Source organism: Stomoxys calcitrans, chromosome 3, assembly GCF_963082655.1.
Source record: "Stomoxys calcitrans chromosome 3, idStoCalc2.1, whole genome shotgun sequence".
Taxonomy (NCBI): domain Eukaryota; kingdom Metazoa; phylum Arthropoda; class Insecta; order Diptera; family Muscidae; genus Stomoxys; species Stomoxys calcitrans.
In genome coordinates, this window is record NC_081554.1 from 33,440,792 (window position 1) to 33,467,171 (window position 26,380).

Sequence of the window (26,380 nt, forward strand, 5' to 3'; positions counted from 1 at the left end):
TAAGCGGAAATAAAATGTGGACAAAATAATGCGAGCACTTCGCAGAAGTGGTACTGGGTTCAAAATAGCAATGATATGTGGCTCCATCATTATATATTTCGCTTAAAGTATTTGTACGCCTATATTAATTCCTCACGAATTGACAAATAAATTCCGACGATGTGAATGAAGTTAGTACTAGGCCTTAGAGTGAAATCATAATTTTGCTATTGATCGAAATTTTCTCACGCGAACAGCTGTTAACAGCCGGCCAGATTTTACGACATTAAGATGTCAGATTATATTGTTTGCATTCTCGTCGTTGTTTCTTCTTTCTTCCATATTCTCTGCTCACGTACGCAAACTTTCTGTACACGCATGATATAATTACCAGGTAATGTTTCCTAAACAGCTAAGTACAATATTTCTCGCGAAGTGCACTATCTGTCAACGAGTTTTGATTGTGTGTGTGTGTATTATAGTTAAGAACCATAACACACAAACAACGAAAAATGGTGCGAATTAAAAACACACAAAATCAGAGTTGTACATATCACTGCTCTGCTCATTTACGCACACGTGCACACAGGCAGGCATACAAATTTCTTTGTGTGTGTTGGCAAAACGTCGATCAGCTTGAAGTAAAGATGGCGGATTGCTCCATATGATTTGTGGTTGTTGTACAAATGAGACCACCTTTAATTGTTTCGTCATGGCAGCCATGCTTTTTTACTTGAATTATAGGAAATTTTTCAAGACAGTTTAAAAAAGGTGTTTTCATGCGAACAGATGTTAACAGCCGGCCAAAGTGCACGCAAAGCAAATTTCTTTGCGAGTGCTGGCAAAAGTACTATTACCTTGGTGACAAGATGGCAGATTGCACCATATGATTTGTGGTTGTTCTACATGTGAGACCACCTTTAATTGTTTCACCATGCATGGTTTGATTCACGGGGGATTTAAAAAGGTGGCCAGTTTTGACGGTATTATGATTACAGATTTTTGTTTGCATTCTCTTTATCGTTATCTTCTTTCTCGCATATTCTGTGCTCATGTACGCACTCGTATATTCTTTGCATGTGCTGGCAAAAGTACGATCACCTTGACGACAAGATGGCAGATTGCACCATATGATTTGTGATTGTTGTACAAATGAGATCACCTTTAATTTTTTCACCATGGGTTTGATTGGTAAAATTTAAGTCAATGTTTTTCCTGTGTAACAGCAACATTAGCAAAGCAAAATTTGTATCTCTGTGCAGTTTTTTTCTCTGTGCAGTATTCTTTTCGACTATACGACTTCAAAATCGATTATTCGACTTTTTAATCAGTGAAAGTCGACTTTGACTTTTTTACATAAAAATAAAATTAATCGATTAGTTGAAAGTCAACTTGGGATCCCTAAACTAACCACCAATCTCGGGAGTGAAGTATTGAAATATTGAAATACTTAATTACTTTATTATTATCAAGAAAAAGGTGAAACAATAGAATAAAAAGAAGTAGCATTTAGAAACTGTTTAGCAATCAAAAAACTAAAAAAGCTAATACTGTTTTATTGTGTAACCTAAAAATTGCGCAGTTTCTATTTTCAACAAAGAATTCTATTATATTTTCGTGAATAGCTAGAGGAGTTACAAATAAGAAAAGAAAGCAACAACAACAACATGACCATTCTACCAAAACCTACACTTGACAAAAAGGGTAATTTCAAATTACCATTACCTTTACCTTTGCTGGGATCCTTTGGCAAGGACAACATGGAAAAGTCTTTATTGGGGGTAAGTCTGAAAAATCAATTGTATCTATCACCGTTTCAATATCCTTGACTTTGCATCTATCCTTGTTAAATGTAATGTATGTTGGAATTACAGTTACTTTGTGACATCATCAGATTGAAACGTATTAGTCTTTGTAGTGTGTAGTTGTGGTTTTAAAATCCTTGTTATTCAGGTTCAGTCAAGGTATTTATTGATTTTTTTCACAATTTGGGTACTGTATTTTTTTGCTCAATCAAATTGTCACTTAAATGCGTTGCATCTACCAACAACAGCAAGTGTAAAGTATTTGGACGTATGGATGGGTAGAAGGTTGTTATTGTTGTCCTTTAGGACCACCCATCCCTGTTTTTTTCTTTTGTATGATATAGGTATATGCATATGTTTACTTTTTTATCGAGTAGGTACATAGAATTTGACCCTGACCCATCTTCTTTATTTCTTGGTACACTTTCACAATTTCAATCTAGGTTGAATGGAATGCTCCATGTTGTTTTAGTTTTGCTGAAATTTACGTGCTTATATCATCAAAAATGTGTTGCTTTCGAAGAATTATAAGGCGTACATTTTCATCGTTTCTATCAACCTATGTACATACCTATGTATGTATGTGAAAAAAACTTAAGCGATACAAACAGCACTTTTTGTGTTGTGGTTTAATCGGTGGTTCGTTTAATAATTTATCTAAAGTTTTTGTCTATTTCTTGAGATTTTTAAAACAATGACACGAATCGTATTTGAGTTTCCCAGTAGCACGATCGTTTTTTTCTTGTTAAGATTTCCATTAACAGCAATATTTTTAAACCCTACACCAGATTTGGACTAAAATTGCAATTATATCGTCATTTTTATACCGAATCATATGCACTAGTCATTCTCTTATAAGTCTCGACATTATTGGCGAATTTCAAAGGATTCTCTTATTGCTCCCACTACTGCTATTGAATTCAACAGAAATCTGTTCAGATTTAGATATAGCTTCTATATATATATATGTATCTAACGATTTTCACTTTTAAGGCCTTTGCTAACCCATTTATCAATCGATCTTCTAAAAAATGTGCACAACGATTTACTCTATGGCTCCTACAATATTTACTGGTTTTGGTCGAAATTCTACATATCAAGTTTTAAATTGGACGACTTAGCCTGCATATCCAATGTGGTGTAGGGTATCAAATGGCGTCATCGCCCGACTTTAACCCGTCCTTACTTATTTGTTTCTTATTTACACTTCTATCACATATACATATGTATGTACCAATATAACATCTCCATCATAAAGCAATTTATAAAAAACTTTTATACCTGAATTATAGTGCAGGGCATACTATAGGATCAAGTCTCTTTTAAGAGACACACACATACAAATACACATACCTACCCGATAAGCTTTCTGTTAATTTTTAAAATATATACCTATGCTCAGTACGGTAGTTCGCACCATATAAGTGAATTTTACTAATGCAGCACATTAGCATCAAGCTCAGACCAAAAGCTTTTGGGGGTGCACCTGCACAAACATAATTAGAAATGTTAACTTCATCAGAAGCTCTGAACGATAATCCCCAGAAATTAAAAAAAAAATACCTATGTTGTTTTCGACAGAATTTCGTTCTTTTATTGCCTTTCAAATGGAGTTGGAAAACCCCCTTTCCAATAAAAGGTATTATTTTGGCACATACCGCTACTATTTGACACACATGCTAATGACTGTAGATTTACCCTGCATTCCACATTCTTGCCTTCAATAGTTTTTTGGCATTCCTGGTTGTACCATGGATTCTTTGGGGGAAGCTTTTGGATCTCAAGTACGGATGTTGCGGCTCTTGCCATGAAGTGGGCAATGGTTTGCCTTTACGCTGCTATACTATCTGGACAGGAAGTTGTTGTTGTAGCAGTGTGTTGTTGTGCACTGAGGCGGCAGCCCTTGCCGATGAAGGACTTCATCGGGTCAATCCGGTACGTACAACCCGCTGCCATGGGATTCTGGACAGGAAGTGCTTTCTTCAAGCAATGGGGTCAAACGAGTGGAGTATGCCGTTGCCACCAGTTGTGTTAGCAGCTTTCTGTTGACGTGTACATTTGCTGCAAGAAGGTATTAATCCGAATCTATGTTCGCCCCTCGGATTGATCGTAGATGTACGATTCAACCACGTTGGTTGGTTGAATACTTTCCATCTATCACAACATAATCTATTTGGTTTCTCGTGTTTTGATCGGGTGACAGCCATGTAAATTGCAAATTTGGCCCATGAACATAGGGAACAGGGTCCACCATCTCACATGTCAATGAGTGCAGTCCGATTCAATTGAAACTCAATGATAAGGTGCCTCTTTTTTTATAGCCGGGTCCGAGCGGTGTGCCGCAGTGCGACACCTCTTTGGAGAGAAGTTTTACATGGCAAAGTACCCCACAAATGTTGCCAGCATTGGAAGGGGAAAACCACTACTGAACACTTTCTCTGATGGTCTCGCCAGGATTCGAACCCAGGTATTTAGCGTCATAGGTGGACTTGCTAACCTCTGCGCTACGGTGGCTGCCGAGCGAGAGCCATGTGGTCGTGTGAATCCTTCGATGTTGGAATCTGGTGGTGCTAACTACCATGTTTATTGCCGTGGCGAAGTCTATTAATCTCAATCCATTATCGTAGGTTTCTTCTTGTAGAATAAATTTTCTGACTGTTGGCCCAAAGATATTTTCCCTAATAGGAAGATTGAAACCGCCAAAATGATTTTTATATCATATAATCTCTGTCTAGGTGCTCGTAAATATTATCCTTGGTACGTTCGTCCTGGAGACAAGGTGTTTCATTTCATTTCATTTATTAACCAAATATGTAATATAAAGCCAATAAGGCCCATAAAATATTTATAAACAAACATTTCAGTAACCTGAGTATAACAGATAATTAAATTCATTTCTTAACATAATGAGGTACTATATTATATTTACCTAATATTTGGCTCCCCAGCCATTAAAAATAAAGAATATAAAAGAAATCCAAATGGAAGAGAGCGATAAATAGAAAGTTTCAGTGTCCGACTAACCACTAATCCACAGTCAAATTCATGCTTCGTTGCATGACAGCTATAATGTAGGGCGTCAAATCTCGGTGTTGTTGTGGAGCCCTTCCCGAGCCATCGCACTTCCTGTATGGCTGAAATGTCTGCCCTATATTTCACCAATACATACGCCAGTGTCTTTACAGCACCCTCTCTATATCTAGTGTGGATATTCTAGGTGCAGAAACGCAAATCAAGGTCAACATAGGGGGGATCCGTTTTTAATCTTCTTTTTTTTCATAGTAATTTCTTCAAGTTTTCCGTGTGAAGGGCTATTGACCAGACGCCCCAACCCATCATTCTGTAGTTCTACAGGTGTATTCGTGCCTAGCTGCCTTTAACGAATGTTAAAGGTAGCGTTGTTGAAGCGTGTATCGTTCCATTTTTAATAATGGCGTTGTTTCTGCTAAGCCAAAGAAAAAAAATTAAAAGTGATTGACATCTAAATACCGGGTGTTTCAAAATAATACCTCTTGTTGGAAAACCTTTTATGTAGTCTACGAAGTTTCTTAAACATCACCTCAAGTACTGCCAGGAAGTGACTTTGGTGACTTCTGGTCTGCGTGGTGTTCATCGTTAACATGAGAATCTCAGATGAGAGATACCGGGCGCGTCCACAGTTTGTGGAAAGTGCAATGCTCCATTCGGAGTAGCTGCAAATGCTGTCGCGGACATTCATTATGTAGTCTACGAAGTTTCTTAAACACCACCTCAAGTACTGCCAGGAAGTGACTTTGGTGACTTCTGGTGTTCATCGTTATCATGAGAATCTCAGATGAGAGCTACCGGGCGCGTCCACTGTTATTGAATAGTGCAATGCTCCATTCGGAGTAGCTGCAAATGCTGTCGCGGACATTCAGCGGTATCGAGTGCTGAGTCTCAATGAGACCCGGGGCGGTAGCAGATGTTACTTAAATACCATCGACTCACATATTCACCTGGCATACTACTTCCGCTGTACTTGATCAATTTGGCTGAATATTTTAAAATTTCGTACAACGACGGACCTCTGGTTTTCCGCGACTGCAGTAACAGTTATTCTGTATACGGGGCATACCACTATCCGCACCTGTGCACGCCCGGGAGCTCTCAACTGAGACTCTCGTGATGTTGAGGAACACCATACAAATCGGGATTTTCTAATCTCGGCACGGTTCAGAAGGATACTGAGCCAGCACTCCAGCATGTGCCTCTCCCGATGCAACACAAAGTGTGGATATTTTTGATGGTCACACTTAAAAGTAATTTATATTTACTTAGTTTGATTTTTTACTAAATAAAAGTATTACAAAAATGCTAAATAAAATATTTGATTGTTATACATTGTTTTTAAATACATGCAACTATTGAAGTGATACCCTTTATTGTGCTGTTGGCTAATGTTATTATTCACATTGGTTTTTTATTGTAATTTGAACTTTGCCTTTAAATACGCCATTGATATCATGTGGCAGAAGCTAGAGTAATAGTTCGATTATCCATATATACATACATCTATATGTATGCAGTTGTGTTTAAGATAATAAGCAAAATATTGTCCAAAGTGGACATGACGATACCCGACATGTTTCTTAAGTAAAATACATATTACTCACATTTGTTTAATTGTTTTAAGGTTATATTACTACGCAGATACGAAGATACCGGTGGGAAAAAATTTCTAGCTTTGCTGTCCACCGTTTGCCGTAGACTTTTTATGTTTTTAATAAAAGATAGCCACAGTGGATCCTGTCACCTAGGAGATGAGAATGTCCATAAGAAATCAAAAGCAACTATTGCCCTATACTCGTACACCTAACCAAAGCATGAACTAATACCAAAGTATAATTTTTTGTGCATCACCACTGTCCCGAGTCCGACACCATCCGATTCACTGAATTTGATGCTGTACTTAATGTCTCTGGACATTATGGTTAAACAAATTACTGGAAATAAGTTCACAACTTCTTATCTGTTGATCTGAGCGGTAAAAAATGTTCTAGACATTTTTAGAGGACAGGAAAGAGGCTTTCAAGAAAATGGGGAGGTTGGTCTATATCTTAAATACAGGGTGTCAAAGATGACCACTGTCCCCTTCACCAATCTTCAAGGGATTGTTACATTTGATATACAGAAATTATTTGCATGATTTAGGGCAGTGGAAAAATAAAATTGGAATATATTTGACTTTTTGAAAAATGGATTTTTACGTTTCGCACAAATACTTCCTAATAGTGTAGGTCAATCCCACGGCAGCCGTTTGTACGTACCGGATTGACCCGAAGAAAGCCTTTATCGGCAAGGGCTGCCGCCTCAGTGTACAACACGCTGCCACATCAACAACTAGTGTAGATCGGTTGGGATTGTAAATGGGACATATAGGTCCATGTTTTGATATAGCTGCCATATAAACCGATCTTGGATCTTGACTTCTTGAACCTTGGGTGTAGAGCTGGCTAACTATCGATATTCGCAACATTCGATATTTTCGATATTTCTAATAATAAATGTGGATAGAATCGATATCATCGTTTATTTTTTACCACCAATATTTAAATCGAAAATGAGAAGTAAAAACCCGGACATTGGTTTATATTTATATAAACTAAAATGTTGCATAAAATCTTTTTTTTTTTTTGACTCCCAAAAACTTGAGCCTATAGAGGGCGCAGTTTTTATCCGATTTTGCTGAAATTTTGTACAACGACTTCTTCTACAACCTTACATGTGTGCTAAATATGGTGTGAATTGAGCTTCTATATAAACCAATCTCCCGATATTACTTCTCGAGCCCCTATAGGGCACAATTCCTATCCGATTCGACAAACATTTTGAACAATGGCTTCTACTATGGTCTTCTACTATGGTCTTCAATAAATATACTTTTTTTACACTTTTTTTCTAAAGCTAGCTAAAAGTAACAGCTGATAACTGACAAGTAAGAATGCAATTACAGAGTCACAAGCGGATTTTTCATATAGTCGGCGTTGACAAATTTTTTCACAGCTTGTGACTCTGTAATTGCATTCTTACTTCTGTCAGTTATCAGCTTTTACTTTTAGCTAGCTTTAAAAAAAGTGTAAAAAAAGTATATTTGATTAAAGTTCATTCTAAGCTTTATTAAAAATGCATTTACTTTCTTTTAAAAAATACTCAATTACTTTTTGAGCAACCCAATAGATGTGATGGAGCTGCCGCTCTCTCCACTGAAAGTCCTGAAAAGACATTGCAATGTCAGGACTTTGACCTTGCACTTACACATGGCGGACTTAAGCTTGATTTGTGGGAACGAGGAGGAGTCATAGACAGTTGAGCACCAATTGTGAGACTGCCATGAAATTGCGAGAATGATGCAGGATTATGTATACCCAAGCACCTATTTTCCTGTTTAAATTATCTTGGCTTGCCCTGAACAGGGGCAAACTTCTCACATATCAATGAGTGCAGTCCGATTCAAGTTTAAGCTCAATGATAAGGGGCCTCCGTTTTATAGCCGAGTCCGAACGGCGTGCCGCAGTGCGACACCTCTTTGGAGAGAAGTTTTACAAGGCAAAGTACCTCACAAATGTTGCCAGCATTTGGGGGGGGAAAACCACTACTGAAAACTTTTTCTGATGGTCTCGCGAGGATTCGAACCCAGGTGTTTAGCGTCATAGGTGGACATGCAAACCTCTGCGCCACGGTGGCCATTTGTTATGATATTTCCAAAGAGGATTGAAATAACAGAAATTTTTTTGCTCTCAAAATTTTGCAGCAAATGTCAACCCACCACCATAGAATGGGGGTATACTAATCTAGTCATTCTGAGTATATATATTATTGAGTATATATATTCTTGATCGTCTCGACATTCTGAGTCGAACTAGCCATGTCCGACCGTCCGTCTGTCAAAATCATGACAGCGGTGGAACGTGAAAAGCTAGACGCTTGAAATTTTGCACAGATACTTAAAATTTATGCACGTCTATGGGGATTGCATATGCGCCATATCGGTTCAGATTTGGATAGAGCTCCCATATAAACCGATCTCCCGATTTGACTTTTTGAGCCCCTGAAATCCTCAAATTTTTTTCCAATTTGCCTGAAATTTTGCACATAGTGTTCTGTTATGATAAGTGCGGTCTTAATCGGTCAAAAAACCTGATATAGCTCCCATATAAACCGATCTCCCGATTTGGTTTCTTAAGCCCCTGTGAGCCTCAATTTTCATCACATTTGGTTGAAATTGTGCACATAGTGTTCGATTATGATTTTCAACAACTGTGTCAAGTACGTTCCAAATCGGTCAAGAACCTGATATAGCTCCCATATAAGCCGATCTCCCGAATTGACTTCTTGAGCCCCTGGAAGCATCAATTTTCATCCGATTTGGCTAAAATTTTGCACTTAGTGTTCTGTTATGACTCTTAACTGAGCCAATTACGGTCCGAATCAGTGTATAACCTGATATAGCTCCCATATAAACGGATCTCATGATTTGACTTCTTGAGTCCCTGTAAGCATCAATTTTCATCCGATTTGGCTAAAATTTTGCACTTAGTGTTCTGTTACGACTCTTAACAACTGAACCAAGTAAGGTCCAAATCAGTGTATAACCTGATATAGCTCCCATATAAACTGATCTCACGATTTGACTTCTTAGTTCCTGGAAGACTCAATTTTTCTCCGATTTGGTTGAAATTTTGCACATAGTGTTGTGTTATGACTTCCAACAACTGAGCCAGGTACGGTATAAGTCAGTGTATATCCTGATATAGCTCCCATATTAACCGATCTCACGTGTTGACTTCCTAAGTCCCAGGAAGACTCAATTTTTCTCCGATTTGGTTGAAATTTTGCACATCGTGTTGTGTTATTACTTCCAACAACTGAGCCAGGTACGGTATAAGTCAATGTACAACCTGATATGGGTCTCATATAAACGGATCTCCGGATTTGACTTCTTGAGCCACTGGAAGCCTCAGGTTTCATCCGATTTTGTTGAAATTTTGAACATGCTGTTCGTTTATGACTCCCAATAATTGTGCCAAGTACATGATATAGCTTCCATATAAACCGATCGCCCGATTTGACTTCTTGAGCCCTTACAAGCATCAATTTTCATTTGATTTGGCTTAAATTTTATGTTATGCTTCTCAACAACTGTGCCAAGTGCGGCCCAAATCGGTCTATAACCAGATATAGCTACCATATTTTAGCAGAATTCATGGAATGAATTCAAAATTTTGCCCGGCTGAACTTAGCACGCTTTTACTTGTTTTTCTTCAAAGCAAGCAATTCTGCCGAAAAAAAATGCAGCAAAAAGAAAAAAAGATAAACATATTGGAAGCTACGGCTGCCGAAACACTATCTACGTGCATTTTGCATAGTTTCACGGCGCAAACTGCATGCTATTGAGAGCAGAATTCTGCTTGCTGCATATTCTTAGATAATTCTCATTTATCCATATTCACAAACGCCACCAACCAGTCTATGTGCAAAGTTCAAATTTCTTATCTATATATAATTTATCTATGTATTTCTACGGAGTGGGTTGCCATCCATAACAAATATAAACTTGAAGAGATTCGCTAAAATGTCGAAACGAGTCATACCATGAATGGTGTGGTATCCTCTGACTTCTTCATTGCATAAAAAATTTTGGAAAAAAAATAAAAATTTGAAACCAAAGAAAGATTTATTTTTTCTATCGTCGGCTAGAACAAAAGTCTAACTCATAGTGTATGTCATTAGAGTTTATAATATACATGCCTCCACCAACTTTAACACAGTTAGCCATTTCTCATTCCATCACGTCTGCTATAAAACAATGATATACATAACATTCCTTTAAGAAGCGGGGGATACTTCTCAATGAGTGCAGAACTACTGAAGCTTTAGCTTAATTATATGGGGCGTTCTTTTTTATGCCGAGTCCGAACGGCGTGCCGCTTAACGACACCACTTGTTAGAGAAGCTTAACATGGCTTGATACCTTACCAAAGTCGCCAGCGTTTTGTAAGGGAAAAACCATCGCTAACAATTTTTTGTCTGATGTTCTCCACTCGAACCCAACCGTTCGACGTCATAGACGGATATGCTAACCTCTGCGCCACGGTGGCCTCCTAAGACTGTGATATGATCTTTTAATACCAATATTGCAGATCATGTGAGTTTCTTCAAAATGAAATAAGGCATAGAAAAATTCATTTTTATGCTGACATGCTACAATCAAACAGAGGCCACATCATCTACGTCATTCATTATAACCAAATACGTATTATTTTAGATTTAGATTTAGATTTATTTGTTCGTTTTCACATACAACAAGATAACAATGATCTTATAATTACTGTATGTGAGATATCAATGACATTTAACACAGTTCAACAGAGATAAGTAGTATATAAAGTAACATTTGTAATATATAATTAATTAACAAATAATTTTGACAATATAAACATTATTTAATTAAGACATTATCAATATTAAGATTATTTAAAGATTTTTCTGTAAAGCTTTTTTAAATGAATTTGCGTTGCAAATAGATTGTATTGACAAGGGTAGTGAGTTCCATAGGCGGATCGCATTTGTTAGATATAGCCATTGTGATATCAAAAGACGATATCGAGGCATCACCAATAGTATCCTTCTGTTTGTTCTCCCAAACTGCAGCTTTTGGTACAGGTATTCTGGACATTTTTCATAAATGATTTTATGCAATAGTAACAAATTTTTTATATCTAGAAATTTTCATACAAGTTAAGTCAACTACAGTCTTAAAATTTGGACATTGTCATTATAATTTTAAAAAGAAATAAAGGAAGCAGTCTAAATTAAGTGTATGTTTTATTGATTTTTAATAATAAAATGTTATAGCAACTAAAGATAAGAAGAAATTATTGCTTAAAAATAAGCAATATGCGGCCTATCCCCAAAATGTTTGCTAGTGGCATAAGTCAATAATAATTCTAGAATTTCAAGAACATTTTATATAACTAAAACACTTGTGTATATATTGTTTAAAATGTAGTCTAATAAAAATTCAGTCAACTGTTTAAATATGAGATATTTTTGAAATATGTTTTGTTTGTTCATTAGGGAATTCTAGGGGATTTTGTATTCTTGAAGACCTGGTTATAATGCTCTTGTAAATGTAGAACAAATGTATTGTAAATGTAAACAGCCAATTATTACAAAACGTAGCATTTGACATTTCAAACAAAACAAATTTTTTAACAAAAAAGACGAAGGTGAGAGAGGGTCTGGCGTCCGAGAACTTCAGGCATAACTTCAGGGTAGGTCAGAGAAGACGGCCCTCCACGAGGTGACTAACGAGAAGTTGAGACGTCTTTCCATTTGAAGGAGTGCGCGATGGCGGCCTTCTCGAGTATTGAGAGGGCATATAATAACGAGGAGATGGCTCGACAGTCACCGCTCTGAGCCGCACGAGGAGACAAAATATGGCCAAGGTTCCCTTCTGGACACTATGGAAGTCGGTGGACAGACTAAGGCGGATTTCAGGAGACAGGGACTGGATTAAGGCTATACAACGACACACAACATTTTAGGGAGAGTTATGTGTCATAAAGATAGACGCAAAAGAAATTCTGGCAAGGGATTTACAGTTTTCGAAATCTGTTGTTGTTGTAGTAGCAGTGTGTGGTACACTGAGGCGGTAGCCCTTGCCATTGAAGGAATTCATCGGGTCAATCCGGTACATACAACCGGCTGCCATGGGATTGCAAATCAGTTGTTGTTGCTGATGTTGTAGCCACAATTGTATGTGGAGGTAGCGATTCTCGTCAAGCGCGATCCGTTCCGTAGGACCGATCGCCGCGAGAACGTTATGGCCATTGGTTATTTAAAGACGTCAATAGAACGCAGCCCAATTCTGAAAAATCCTTGGGAACAAACGCACAGGTAATAAAATTCTCCCTCGAATAAAATCCTCCTATTCTGATTAAATGGGAAGAGGAAAAATATGAGAGAGAAAATTTCGAATTTTCGAAAACAGCTGTTTGGCTCAGCTGTTTTATTTTGGCTAATCATTTCACTATTATTTTTTGGAAAAATTAACATAAAATGGAAAAATGAGCAAAACGAATTTATAAAGGTTGGTAAAAAAGTTTACAAACATGTTTAGTGTTGCTTTTGTAATGTTTGGTTTAATTTTTGTTTTTAATAGTACACAATTATGACCTGCAGCTTGTCACCATATTTCTGCGTTGTGATAACAAGTTTCAGTCTTCATCCAACAATCAGATGTGGTCTGGTGGATAGATATATAGATTGCGTCGTATTGTTGAAGCCACATTTTCATGTGGATGTGGCGATCCACGTCCAGCTCCTGTAGGTGAGAAAGCTCCCACCGGTCTAAAAGACTGATCGCAGCTGGAACTGGTTGGCCATTGGTTATTTAAAAGCGCCATTAACTCGCCTTATAGGGCCGATGCCGCCCGACTTCTCACTGAGACTCTCCGCTCGACTGCCGTTGCAACTACTACAATGAACACCACATAAATCGGAGCTCAATGTCTGTGAGGTGCTCACAGCTATCCCATGCCGGAAATTGGTCACACATTCTGCATGTTGGCGTTTTTCCTTGCCAAAAGGAGTTAAGGTGGCTGAATCTACCGGAGCGTTCTTGGGCAGAATACTTTAGTGTTTAGTATATAATATATAGAGGTTTGCTTCTCCTTCGTCGTCATAAATGCTGTGGTTGTTGTTGTTGTAGCAGCGTGTTGTACACTGAGGTGGCAGCCCTTGCCGATGGTGCCGGCTGCTGTGGTGATCTGCATTATACACCGCTTTATCTAAAATCCTACTTTTATGGATCTAATCGAGATTTTAGGGCGCCGTCCGCTTTTCTTGATGGTTGGGACGGCTGCTGAACAGCGATTTATGGATTTATTCCTACTCCTGTGCAGTAAATGCTGCCAAGTATTTTTGAAAAAAATAGCTTTTTTTTTTGAACATTAAGGAACAGGCAGAAGACTTCTTGCATATCATTGAGTGCCGCCCGATTCTTCTTTAAGCTAAACGATAAGGGACCCCCTTTTAGTATCCGACTCCGAACGGAGTGCCATTTAGCGACAACTCTTTATACATATGGGTCTAAAAATATAATAAATAAAACCACATATCTTGAAACCCATGTATATTGATATACCAGTTCTAGAATGCTCGTATTTTATTAATAAAACCGAAAAACTTATGCAAATCTTCTATGGTGGGTACATGACATATTTAAACCGGGAGAACCTAACAAAATTTCTACTTGATTTTGATGAAAAAGTGAAAAATAATTTCCGTACATTTTAAATTGTTCATTATTGTAGTTGTTGTAGCAGTGTGTTGTACACTGAGGCGGTAGCCCTTGCCGGTGAAGGACTCCATCGGGTCAATTCGGTACGTACAACCGGCTGCCATGGGATTGGGTAAGAATATTGGTCGTAAATAGTAATAACTGGTTCCATTTTTTTTTATAAAACAATTAAATTCATAATTTTTTATCCTAGCTCTCTTCTATTTATTTCGATTCAGTATAGCTATTTTTTTCCCTGGGAGATATTTTCCTTTTTCTAAGTTTGTTTAGAATAAGGGAAAAGGGAGTAGGGCATAAACTCCCAGGGAATTGTTATTCAGAAAAGGGCTGTTAGACTCTACCTTCGGTACCGCTGATTTGCAACTGCATTTGCAGCTACTCCGTATACGAAGCATTCCACTATACGCAACCTGTGGATACGCTCGGTAGCTCTCTCTTGAGCTTTACAAATTGGAGCTCAGAGTTTAAACTGATGTGATGCTTATAATCAGGGTCTAGTAAAGTGAGATCAAATTGCGTGAAATCCCTGAATAGTCCCCAGTTTCACCACGTAATGCTTACATGGATAAGCGGATACGACAGCGCCGCATTGGCGCTTACCACCTCTACTTGTATTTCTTGTTGTATCCCATGCCTCATTATTTCATTTACTTTTCACAACAGGCCAGACTGGCCACCCTTTCATGGTGGGCTACCCATTCAACTCTAACTATTAAAAATAAATTGTAATAAATTCCACAAAGAAATCATAGAATAGGAGAATAACACTTTTTTCTTAACATAAATTTTTGGTTTGGAAATTTCTTCAAACTTAAAATTTTATCAGCTGATAAGAAAACGGAACGTAAAAATTTGTTTTACTGAATTCCGGCTACGGTCGACAGATGTTTGGTAATCGTTTGCATGTATTTTCTTAAAGCAAAATTAAACGGCCGACATGTTTTCCTACATTTACGGCATTTTTTACCAAGCAACCATGGGTCTTAAGTCAAATCAAGCTTCCGGTTAAGTTTTCATAACATTTTAAGACAAACAATGCGGCTGAAGGTAAAACTTGTGAGGGTCACAAATAGAGATGTGGACGTGAGTGATTTTTCACTTAAACTCACGAGAGAAAAAATGTTACTCACGCACGACTTTTTTACGTCGACTCATACTCATGAGAAACACGACTCACGAGAAAATCACGAGTCATGACTCACGGAACAATCACGAGTCACGGTTAAACAAATATTTTTCCATGAAGCAAATAATATTTTTTTCCATTAGTCTCAAATCATACAGCATTTGTTCTTTTCATTTTTATGCATCTGCAAATTCATACTGAGAGCATGGCAAAAATTTTGTGTTTTATTATCTGTTATGCTTAATTCCTGATTTTCTTGTAAGTCGTGTCCCGTGGCCGTTTCGTGAGTATGATTTTACTTACAATCTGCCATCAGACTATCTTAGACGTTTCCATCATCTGTGATACCACAGGAACAGAAGGAGGAAGATGCCTTCTAGTTCATAACGTTGAACCATCCAGATCGTTTTAAAAAGCCCAATTACTTGCGAATGTTCACATCCGCTAAATCAGACAGGTTCTCCAAGAAATGAGAACCTAAAGTGGAACTCCTTCTAACTTCTAGTGCGGGACACACACACAGAAGGTGTTGTATAGTCTCTTCTTCCTCGATGTCCCTACAGCTTTTGCAAAAGTCGTTACTGGCAACCTTCAGTCTGTCAGCATGTTTCCCGATTAGACAGTGACCTGCCATGACGGACACAATGGCTGAGACGTCTGTTCTAGCCAATGACAACAACGCTGTAGACCTCTTCAAGTGTAGATGAGCCACATAGTTTTGGAATGCTCACAGCCCCCTCTTTGGAACCATCTATCATTCGTTCACCTTCGGGCCTATTTGTAATAGAAACCGAATTTTCTTTGAATTCAAATTTGGATGAAATTTGATGTATTCTGAAATGGAACATTTTACTAGTATTTTATCTAAAGACCAGGTTCCTTTTTTTAGTTTTTAGAGCGCACAACAAGCCGATTACTGGTCCAAAGTGACATGGGGGCAGATTAATATCCGCACCCTCATTTCAACCTAACCTAACCTAACCTATCAAAAGACCAACTTTTAATATTAGTTTATTTCAGAAATACCATACTTAAATTTGATATGGACTATCTCTGGAGAAATCAAACATTTTTCAAAGTCAATGTTTTAAAACTTTGAAGTAAACATTTTAGACAAAATATTGTCTTTAGAGGAAATATGCAAGACAGAAAAAGTTGTAAGTTGTAATTATGCAAAACATGTTTAGAAATGAACTATTCATAGGAAAAATCTAAGAAGAATTGAAGAATCCGATTTATTAAAAACCCGAAAAGTAGCCTACAACATATTGCTACAATTAGCACAAAAAAAATCCCAAAACCGAACTGATGACTCTAATTATTTCAAGGTATATGGAGCCCATCTGGCCTTTGGGCATTTTTTTTATGGTCTTAAAAAAATCTAAGAATATCCAAACCATTGATTAAATTGCCACGATGTACTATATTTTATATATTTAAGATCTAATATGAGTACATACATACATTATTTTTGCCACAACTTTGTTTATTTTAATAGTTTTATGCCATTGTTATAACAATATATATATGTACATGTATTTATATTTCAAGATAAGTACAAACCACATTTGCAATTTGAATTGCTTTGTATAAATAAAACGGAATAATGTAAATATTGGATTAACTCTTTGTTGGCTATTGAATGCATTAATTATCGGTCAGTTTACACAAAAACAATGAGTAATCGTATTTTTTGTTCAATAAGAAGCATATGAACATTGCAATAGGAGGAGTATCAAATAACCGATAATATTTTGAAACGAAATTAAAGCAAGTAAGAGCGTGCTATGTTCGGCCGGACCGAATCTTATATACCCTCCACCATGGGTCGCAAAGAATAATGAATAAGGACTGTTATGCTATTGGAGCTATATCAAGTTATAGTCCGATTGGGACCATAATTGAATTGAAAACTGAACATTGTAGAAGTTATTGTCTAATATTTCAGTCCATTCGGAATTGCACCTTGTAGGGACTCAAAAAGCAAAATCGGGAGATCGTTTTATAAGGGAGCTGTACCAAGCTGTTAATCGATTTAGACCATATTAGACACGTATGTGGAAGGTCATGGGAGAAGTCGTTGTACAAAATTTCAGCCAAATCGGATAATAATTGGCTCAAGAAGTCAAGATCCCAGATCGGTTTATGTGGCCGCTATATAAGGTTATGTACCGATTTGCGACATACTTCGCACAAATGTTGGAAATGACACCAAAACACCACATGCAAAATTACATCCAAATCCGATAGGAATTACGCCTTCTAAAAGCTCAAGAAGTCAAGACCCAAGATCGGTTTATGTGGCAGCTATACCAGGTTATGGACCGGTTTAAACCATACTTCGCACAAATGTTGGAAGTGACACCAAAACACCACATGCAAAATTTCAGTCAAATCGGACAAAAATTGCGCCCTCTAGAGCCTCAAGAATTCAAGATCCTAGATCGGTTTATATGGCACCTATACCAGGTTATGGACCGATTTGGACCATACTTCGCACAAATGTTGGAAGTGACACCAAAACACCACATGCAAAATTACAGCCAAATCGGTTAAGAATTGCGCCTTCTAAAAGCTCAAGAATCAAGATCCAAGATCGGTTTATATGGCAGCTATATCAGGCTATGAAACGATTTGAACTATACTCAGCACAGTTGTTGGAAGTGGTACCAAAGCACTACAAGTAAAATTTCAGTCAAACCGGACAAAAATTGCGCCCTCTAAAGGATCAAGAAGTCAAGACCCAAGATCGGTTTATATGGCAGCTATATCAAAACATGGAACGATTTGGTCCATTTACAATCCCAACCGATCTACACTAATAATATGTGTTTGTGCAAAATTTCAAGCGGCTAGCTTTACTCCTTCAAAAGTTAGCGTGCTTTCGACAGACGGACGGACATGGCTAGTTCGACTTAAAATGGGGTCTTAGATGCATATTTCGATGTGTTGCAAACAGTATGACGAAATAAGTATACCCCCATCCTATGGTGGAGGGTATAAAAAAGTGAATATAATCGCGTAAAGTTAGGGCGAGCCAAATCTTTTATACCCTTCACAATGAATGGAATAAGTAAAGTTCTATGAACAATTTTTTTTATAAGATTTTGTGGATAACATAGGAGCTATAACAGGTTATAAACATTATTGGACCATACTTGCCCTAGATGTTGGGGGTCATTATTTATTTATTTATCATACAATCATAAGCCACAAATGATGCATTAACAATCATAATATTCTGCATGTATAACTACTATTCCATAAAAGGAATACGCGCACAATTTCAATTTCGGATAATATGTAGTTACGCTCTTTAGATGCTCAATAAATCATATCGGGAGGTAGGTATACATAGGAAGCGTAGACGATCAAGGCGCTTGAAACGCTATTCTAAGTTCATTAGCCAAACTTAGGATACATGTTCTGTCTTAGCCAATTAAAGTAAGATCGGTATATATGAGGTTATATTGGGTTACCCAAAAAGTTATTTCTAAAGCAAGCTAAAAGTTGCAGCTGATAACTGACAGAAGAAAGAATGCAATTACAGAGTCACAAGCTGTGCAAAAAAATTTCAACGCCGACTATATGAAAAATCCGCAATTACTTTTTGGGCAACCCAATAGATAGATTAGAACTATGCTTGGCATGAAGGCCAGCATCAAAATGTAAGCCAAATCGGTTAATTATTAAATAAATAAATTAATTAATAAAGAAGTTAAATTACCAGTGATGCCTCTAGTTTTATCCACCTAGTTTCGGACAATTCTGATATTGTGAATATCATGAACTAGTCGCTTGTGGATATCCAATCGGATGTGTCTGGTGATATTGACAATTTTTATACCCACCACCGAAGGATGGGATGGGTTGGTCATTCCGTTTGCAACACATCGAAATATCCATTTCCGATCCTTTAAAGTATAAATATTCTTGATCAGCGTAAGAATCCAAGACGATCTAGCCATGTCCGTCACTGAAATTTTGCACAGATTATTTTTTGTCCATAAGCAGGTTAAGTTCGAAGATGGGCTATATCGAACTATATCTTGATATAGCCCCAATGTAGACCGATACTTCGATTTAGGGTCTTAGGCCCATAAAAACCACATTTATTATTCGACTTTGCTGAAATTGAGGTCAGTGAAATGTGTTGGGTCCTTCGCCGATTTAGGGCCTTAGACCCATAAAAGCCATATTTATTATCCGATTTTGCGAAAGTTGCGACAGTGAGTAAAGTTAAGCCCCTTGACATACTGGGTTCCACAGAAATCGCTGCACGAGTGACCTGATGGTACTCCTGTCTGAACGTTGGAGTCGCTCTATTCACTAGTTCGGTGAGACTATGGTCGATTTATATCGAGTTTTCTCTTAGATCGCACTATAAGAGTTGTTGTAGATGGGCTTTTATCCGACGAATAAATATTGACCGCAGGAGTACCCTTTCTTTCCCTTTCTTTTTCTTATTTTCATTGATGATCTATTGAGTCTGACTTCGAATCCGATGTACTCGTTCGCGGATGGCAGCAACCACTGTCATTCATTTTCATTCCACCATGGCCGACTCTTCGAGAGATTGAAGACAAGAGGCAGATTATGAACGTAACACTCTCAGGATTTTCTGACCATTTCTGAGTGGGGTCGAATAAGCAGAGTGGATTTTAATGCACACAAGACACACACGCTTGTCCCACAAACGATTCACTGTCACTTTGTAATTGTCAGTATCTATCGACGGTGTAAATATCGGTGTCAGAGGCTCTTAATGTTCTGGGCATAAAGATACAATGTGATGTCCGTTGGTCAAAACATGTATTCCAAGTTTCGAAGGAAGCATTCAATTTCTGAGGCTTTCTTAAGCTGTGTAAGAAATGTTTCACTTCCTCTGATCTTCTTAATATCTACACTACGTACATCAGGTCGAAGATAAAATATTACTCATATATATGGGGCGGAGCTACAAAATCATCCCTGGAACTGTCCAGAAGCGGGCGTTGGTTTTGGTTGGAAATGTGGGTTGTGTGACGCTGCTCTATCGATTCTTCCATGGTGTGTGTTCTTCGGCAATCGGTCTACTGTTTGTCAGAAATACAAGATTTTCTAGAACTGTGCATCGGTTGGTAATCAATTGATCAGCTGATCGGACCATGTACTACCGAGAGAATTCTTTTTTCGCAAGGACGGTTCGTATTTGTAACGACTTCCGGCAGATGTCTTTCCCGCTACTTACGACATGGAGAAATTCAAAACAAATGTCCATAAACACTACTCCCTCTTTCCCCCCTCCCCTCCAATTCTTAACTAAACCCTCCAGCGCAATGCACTGCATATATAGGTGACATCGCCTGCGTTTTGGTTGATTGTAAAAAAATAGGTAGGATATATCTTAACATATACCGATTTGGACCATTTACAAATCTAACCGACCTACTGAAATAATATGCAAATATATACATAGTTCAGGCGGATAGCTTTACTAATGTTACCGTGTTTTTAAGAAACAGACGATTGATGGGCTGAGGGACGGAAAGGGCTGGACCGACAATTATAAAAAAACACTATATAATCCAGTGGTGTACAAATTAAAATTTCCTTTACGTAGAGACCGCATAGAATTTGTTGTAGTTGCATGTGCAAGACAAACATCGTCGTCTTGCTACATCATCGTTTTATTTTTGTTTATCTATGTTTTCATAGTTCTTTCCATTGTCTATGTGCTTTCAAGATCATGTGTTTTTGGTTGGCATTTACCTGATCTTGAATGCCCATAAACAACGGAAACAATTATTAAAAAAAAAAAATATGAAGCGTGGCATACGACGATGTTTGTCTTGCATCTGCAACTATAACAAATTTTATGCGGTCTCTACGCAAATTGCGGAGCTGCATGAAAATCAAAATATTTTTAAAATTGTTACCGACAGCTTTCTTCGATGTATTCGTGTTTTTGTGTTCGAGCAACGTGTTTCCACATATAAGCAATTTTTGCCTAAGCTTATATATAACATTGATTATTGATTGGGTAATTGGTCGAAGAATACCGCTGATGAAGGGATGAAATTCTAGAAACTGCAGACTGATTAACCTTTCACCGAAATTCTTGAAAATATTTTGACTTAAAACCAAATGAAGATTTTATTAATAAATAAATAAAATCACCCACGGTTGCCAACTAGTGAGAGATTTGCCAGCATTGAGGGGATAACCACCACTGAAAATGTTGATGTTCACGCCGGGATTTGGCGTTGAAAGCCTCAGTTTGGTCTATAATTTAACCATAAATCGTCTTACAAACGAACAACGCTTGCAAATTATTGAATTTTTTTTATCAAAATGCGTGCTCTGTTAAGAAGGTTCATCGAGCGCTTGTTCCATTTTATTGCCAGTTCAGCGACGAAGCTAATTTTTGGCTCAATGGGTACGTTAATAAGCAGAATTGTTGATTTTTGGGGGAAGATTAGTCAGAAGCATTGCAAGGGATACCAATGCATCCAGAAAAAGTCACATTTTGGTGCGGTTTATGGGCTGGTGTCATCATTGGACCGTACTTGTTCAAAGATTATGCGAATCGTAACGTAACTGTTAATGGTGGGCGCTACCGTGAGATGATATTCAACTTTTTTTGCCAAAAATGCAAGAGCTTGACTTGCATGACGTGGTTTTAACAAGGTGGTGCCACATGTCACAAAGCGCGCGTAACAATATATTTTATTCGTCTGGCAACAAAAACAGCTGATTTCTTTATGTTTTGTTCAGAAGGAATAGAGCACGCTCTAATCGAAAAAATTTACATGTGTTATTTTGAAAAGTGATTTTCATATGTTAGTTTCGTTTCGAATGAAATCAAACCCAATTTAAAGTGTTTTCACAAATTTACGATTTAACTAGCTTTTTCACAACTTTAACAATTTTTCACATAAAAAAAATCAGCTTATGCTCAAATTTTTAGGTTATGTCATACAAAAATAACATACAGGTGTGATAGCAAAATGACGAATCGTATGTAAATTGACAATTTTGACAAACATTTTCAATTACATGTGAATACAAAAAGTGACATGCCATAAGACATCTACATGCCGTGTAATAGCGCCTTTAGCTGGTGTTACATACCACGCGCAGCACTCATGCGTACTGGAGCAATCTAATGCGCCCACATGCGTTCTTTTGGTTGAGTTACATACCATGCGACTTTTGCTGCGCGTGAATTTCTAGATAATCAGCTTATTCATGTCATCTCCAAAGTTAATTTCAATGGAAATTGTCAACGATGTGGTTTAATATGATTTTAATAAAAGAATTTCTCTAAAATACGGACGGCACAGCAATTTTTGAACAGTAAACATATTCAAATCATATGTTTATGTTTTGCGCCCTGAAACGCGTTCAAAGGTGAGAATTGGTTAACTTATTCCGTCAGATGCGTGCGTACATTTCTTGTGTATCTCACACAATACAATCCATCCTATTTTAATTTTTTCTGAAATGCACGCGTAAGCACGCATAAATCCTACGCGAGGTATGTAACTCCACCTTTATTGGTCGGTCAATTGGTCGCCTAGATCGTGTGCTTTAACGCCTTTAGACTTTTTTTGTTGGGCAAAATTAATGCTCACGTCTATACAAAGAAGCCCGCTTCAATTGACGAATTGGAAGACAACATTGAAGCATTTATTCATGAGATACCGTCCAAAATTATTGCTCACGTCTATACAAAGAAGCCCGCTTCAATTGACGAATTGGAATACAACATTGAAGCATTTATTCATGAGATACCGTCCGAAATGTTGGAAAGAGTATGCCCAAATTGTTAAATTTTAAGGACTCTACTATCGACTCAAAAAAAGATTTCATGCAATTTTTTTGTTTTTTTGAATTTTGATGGTTTTTTTTTGTTTTTGAAAAACTTTCCTATAGCTGTACAAAAATCACCCTTTTATAATCCATTCCCTTTTTATACCCACCACCGTAGGATAGGGGGCTTATTCATTTAGTCATTCCCTTTGCAACACGTCAAAATATCAATTTTCGACCCTATTTCGGGTCGTCGTAATATTCTAAGACGATTTGACGATGTCCGTGTGTCTGTCCATCCGTCTGTTGTAACCACTCCACAGCCTTAAAAAATTGAGAAAAAATTGGAAAGAGTATGCCAAAATTGGATTAAGCGGATGGGCCATTTGAGGCGCAGTCACGATCAACATTTGCATGAAATAAGCTTCAAACGTTAAATTATATGGACCCTACTATCGACTCAAAAAAAGATTTCATGCATTTTTTTTTTTGAATTTTGATGGGTTTTTTTTTTGTTTTTGAAAAACTTTCCTATAGCTGTGCAAAAATCACCCTTTTATAATCCATTCCCTTTTTATACCCACCACCGTAGGATAGGGGGCTTTTTCATTTAGTCATTCCCTTTGCAACACGTCGAAATATCAATTTTCGACCCTATTTCGGATCGTCAAAATATTCTAAGACGATTTGACGATTACCGTGTGTCTGTCCGTCCGCCTGTTGTAACCACTCCACAGCCAAATTGAGAAAAAATTGGAAAGAGTATGCCAAAATTGGATTAAGCGGATGGACCATTTGAGGCGCAGTCACGGTTAACATTTACATGAAATAATCTTCAAACGTTAAATTATATGGACCCTACTATCGACTCAAAAAAAGATTTCATGCATTTTTTCTTTAATTTTGACGGTTTTTTTTTTTTTTTTGAAAAACTTTCCTATAGCTGTGCAAAAATCACCCTTTTATAATCCATCCCCTTTTTACTTTGTAGGCGATTTCACTGAAATTTGAAACAGTGGGTAGTTATAGGTCTGCCGACATTCGTCTGAAATATGGTTCAGATCGGACTATATTTAAATACAGCTGCCATACAGACCGATTGTTATTCCATGATTCCATGAATGTTATAACTATTAGTACAAATTTCATGAAATTGTTTTCTTAAATGTTATGAAAATACTCATTAATGTTATGAAAGTTTTTCATAAATGTTATGACAACTTTACATAAACTATATGATTGATTTTCATATATATTATGACATGTTTCATTGAATTGAGATTTATGAAACGTGTTTCATAAATGTTATGAATTGTCATTATTCACAAATGTTACATTTTTCTTTCTGTGTATGTTTTAAACTAATAACGTCTCTAATGTCTTTATATTGTCCCTCAGAAACAAGCATACATTCCGCAAGGTAGCGATGTGGAATCGGTCAACTACACCCAACCACCCACATTCAGTTGCATCAAAAACGGTCTTACCGTTCTGCTGATTTTGGTGACTTTAATGCTAGGCATTTTCGGTGGTTACATCATCTATCGTTCGTTTGGAAATTCTGATAATCCAACCAAATTTCATTATCGCACATTCTGTGATGTACCATACGAATTGAACGGCAGCAATTTGACAGTACCTCGCTTCTATCCACAACCTGATGAATTGGATTTAAATTTAAATTGGTTATTGCCGCTAACTGGACGCAAAAGTTTTCCCCAAGCTGACGATGATTTCTTCCGCGAAGAAATCGAAATGGATATGAGCGACGATGAGAGTTACACGAAAATAAATGTGCCCGATTTCAAGGATGGACGCCATGGACGTTTTATGCACGATTTTAAGGAGAATCAATCGGCTATTATTGATACAACAGCCAATCGTTGCTTTATAATGCCCTTGGATCGTAATACAACATTGCCACCCAAGAGTTTCATTGATTTGATGGAGAAAATGGGTTCAGGTTACTACAACATCGATACAGATCGTGTACGCCGCAACATGAGAGTGGTGACACCGCCCATCACAGATTTGACACTGATCTCGGAACGTATTGCCAATGAGTGTTATGACATGAAGGTGTACATGTTGGAACGTTATGTATCGGGAGGTGAGTTGAAAATGTTTAAACATAGATAGAGCTAATATAATTTTTGTTTCGTCAATTATTTTGCAGTTTTCAAGCGTGAAGCCTTGCCCATATCCTCTAATGGCAAATTTGCTGAATACTCTGGCAAGGGCATTGTGGAATTTGATCTTGTCAATATTGCCGACATTGAAGAGTACGAAAGACAGCACCCGAAATAAGGATGTTAATGAGAACGATCTCTATACTTATTATGTATTAAATTTGTGTCGTCAAACAAAAAATACAACTTTAATTATTTGTAATTTAAATTTATGAAAGAAACGAACTGCTCGCGTTTCCAGCGACGAATGCATATTTTAAATTTTTTTCAGTAGCATGTAGATTTTTTCAATGTATTATCAAAAACTCAATTGGATATCACTGCCTATCAGAAATGCTGAAGAACTCTAGCGAACGTTACGAGAGTAATGACACTGATGATGATTATCAAACGAATTTGTTATGCATTTCTGAAATGGTTTTCGATAAAAATTATTTTGTTTTATGTATGTATATGTATGTTTTAGACTTTCTTTCTGTGCTTTTCCGTTTTCCATACAAAAAAGGGTGCAAGTCAATAATTTATAAATAATGCAAGCGTTGTGTATACAGATATAAATTTAAGATAAATTGTTCTTAATCAATGCTTTTCCATTAGCCTATCAGTAACCCAACTCCACATTCCCAATGGCACACAAACCAAACTTAATATAAACAAACAACTTTTAACATATATACATATATATTTACTCTGGTACCTCTTAAAAAAAAAACGAAAGCGAAAACGAAATCTAAAAGTAGAAACATTGTCTTGCATTGAGTATTAAATATTGCGCAGTTGTATACCGTTGTTTTAATTTGTCTTCTATTGCGTATATCTTTTTATTTAGACAAATAATGATAATATTTTACTCTCGTTTTTAATCTGTATTAAGTTTTCCTTCAATACTGAGCTTTTCTTGTTGTTTTGAATGTCAATGGGGCATCATCATTCAACTTCAATCAATATTAGCATACCAAATAGAATTTGTGAAGGCTATATGCCATATTACTGCTCTTAAGTAAATAAAAAACAAGATATTAATTATTAACAAACAAAAATTATTAAGTGTTACAACAAACAAACAAAATCGTAAGAACAATTTATCAAATGTGTATAATGTTAAAATCAAACAAAGGACATAGAATTTAAGAATATTAATAAAATTAAAAATTAAACAAAA

At 37.0% G+C, this 26,380-nt stretch overlaps 1 protein-coding gene across 1 annotated transcript; it reads left to right on the top strand.

Moving 5' to 3' along the window:
• The first annotated feature begins 1,348 nt into the window (after nucleotides 1–1,348).
• LOC106091422 (uncharacterized) lies at nucleotides 1,349–26,380 on the top strand. The gene is made up of 4 exons (XM_013257939.2): nucleotides 1,349–1,458; nucleotides 1,605–1,760; nucleotides 24,428–25,139; nucleotides 25,206–26,380. Exons 2-4 carry the CDS (start codon nucleotides 1,647–1,649, stop codon nucleotides 25,334–25,336), a joined length of 957 nt encoding a protein of 318 aa, XP_013113393.1. The 5' UTR covers nucleotides 1,349–1,458; nucleotides 1,605–1,646; the 3' UTR covers nucleotides 25,337–26,380.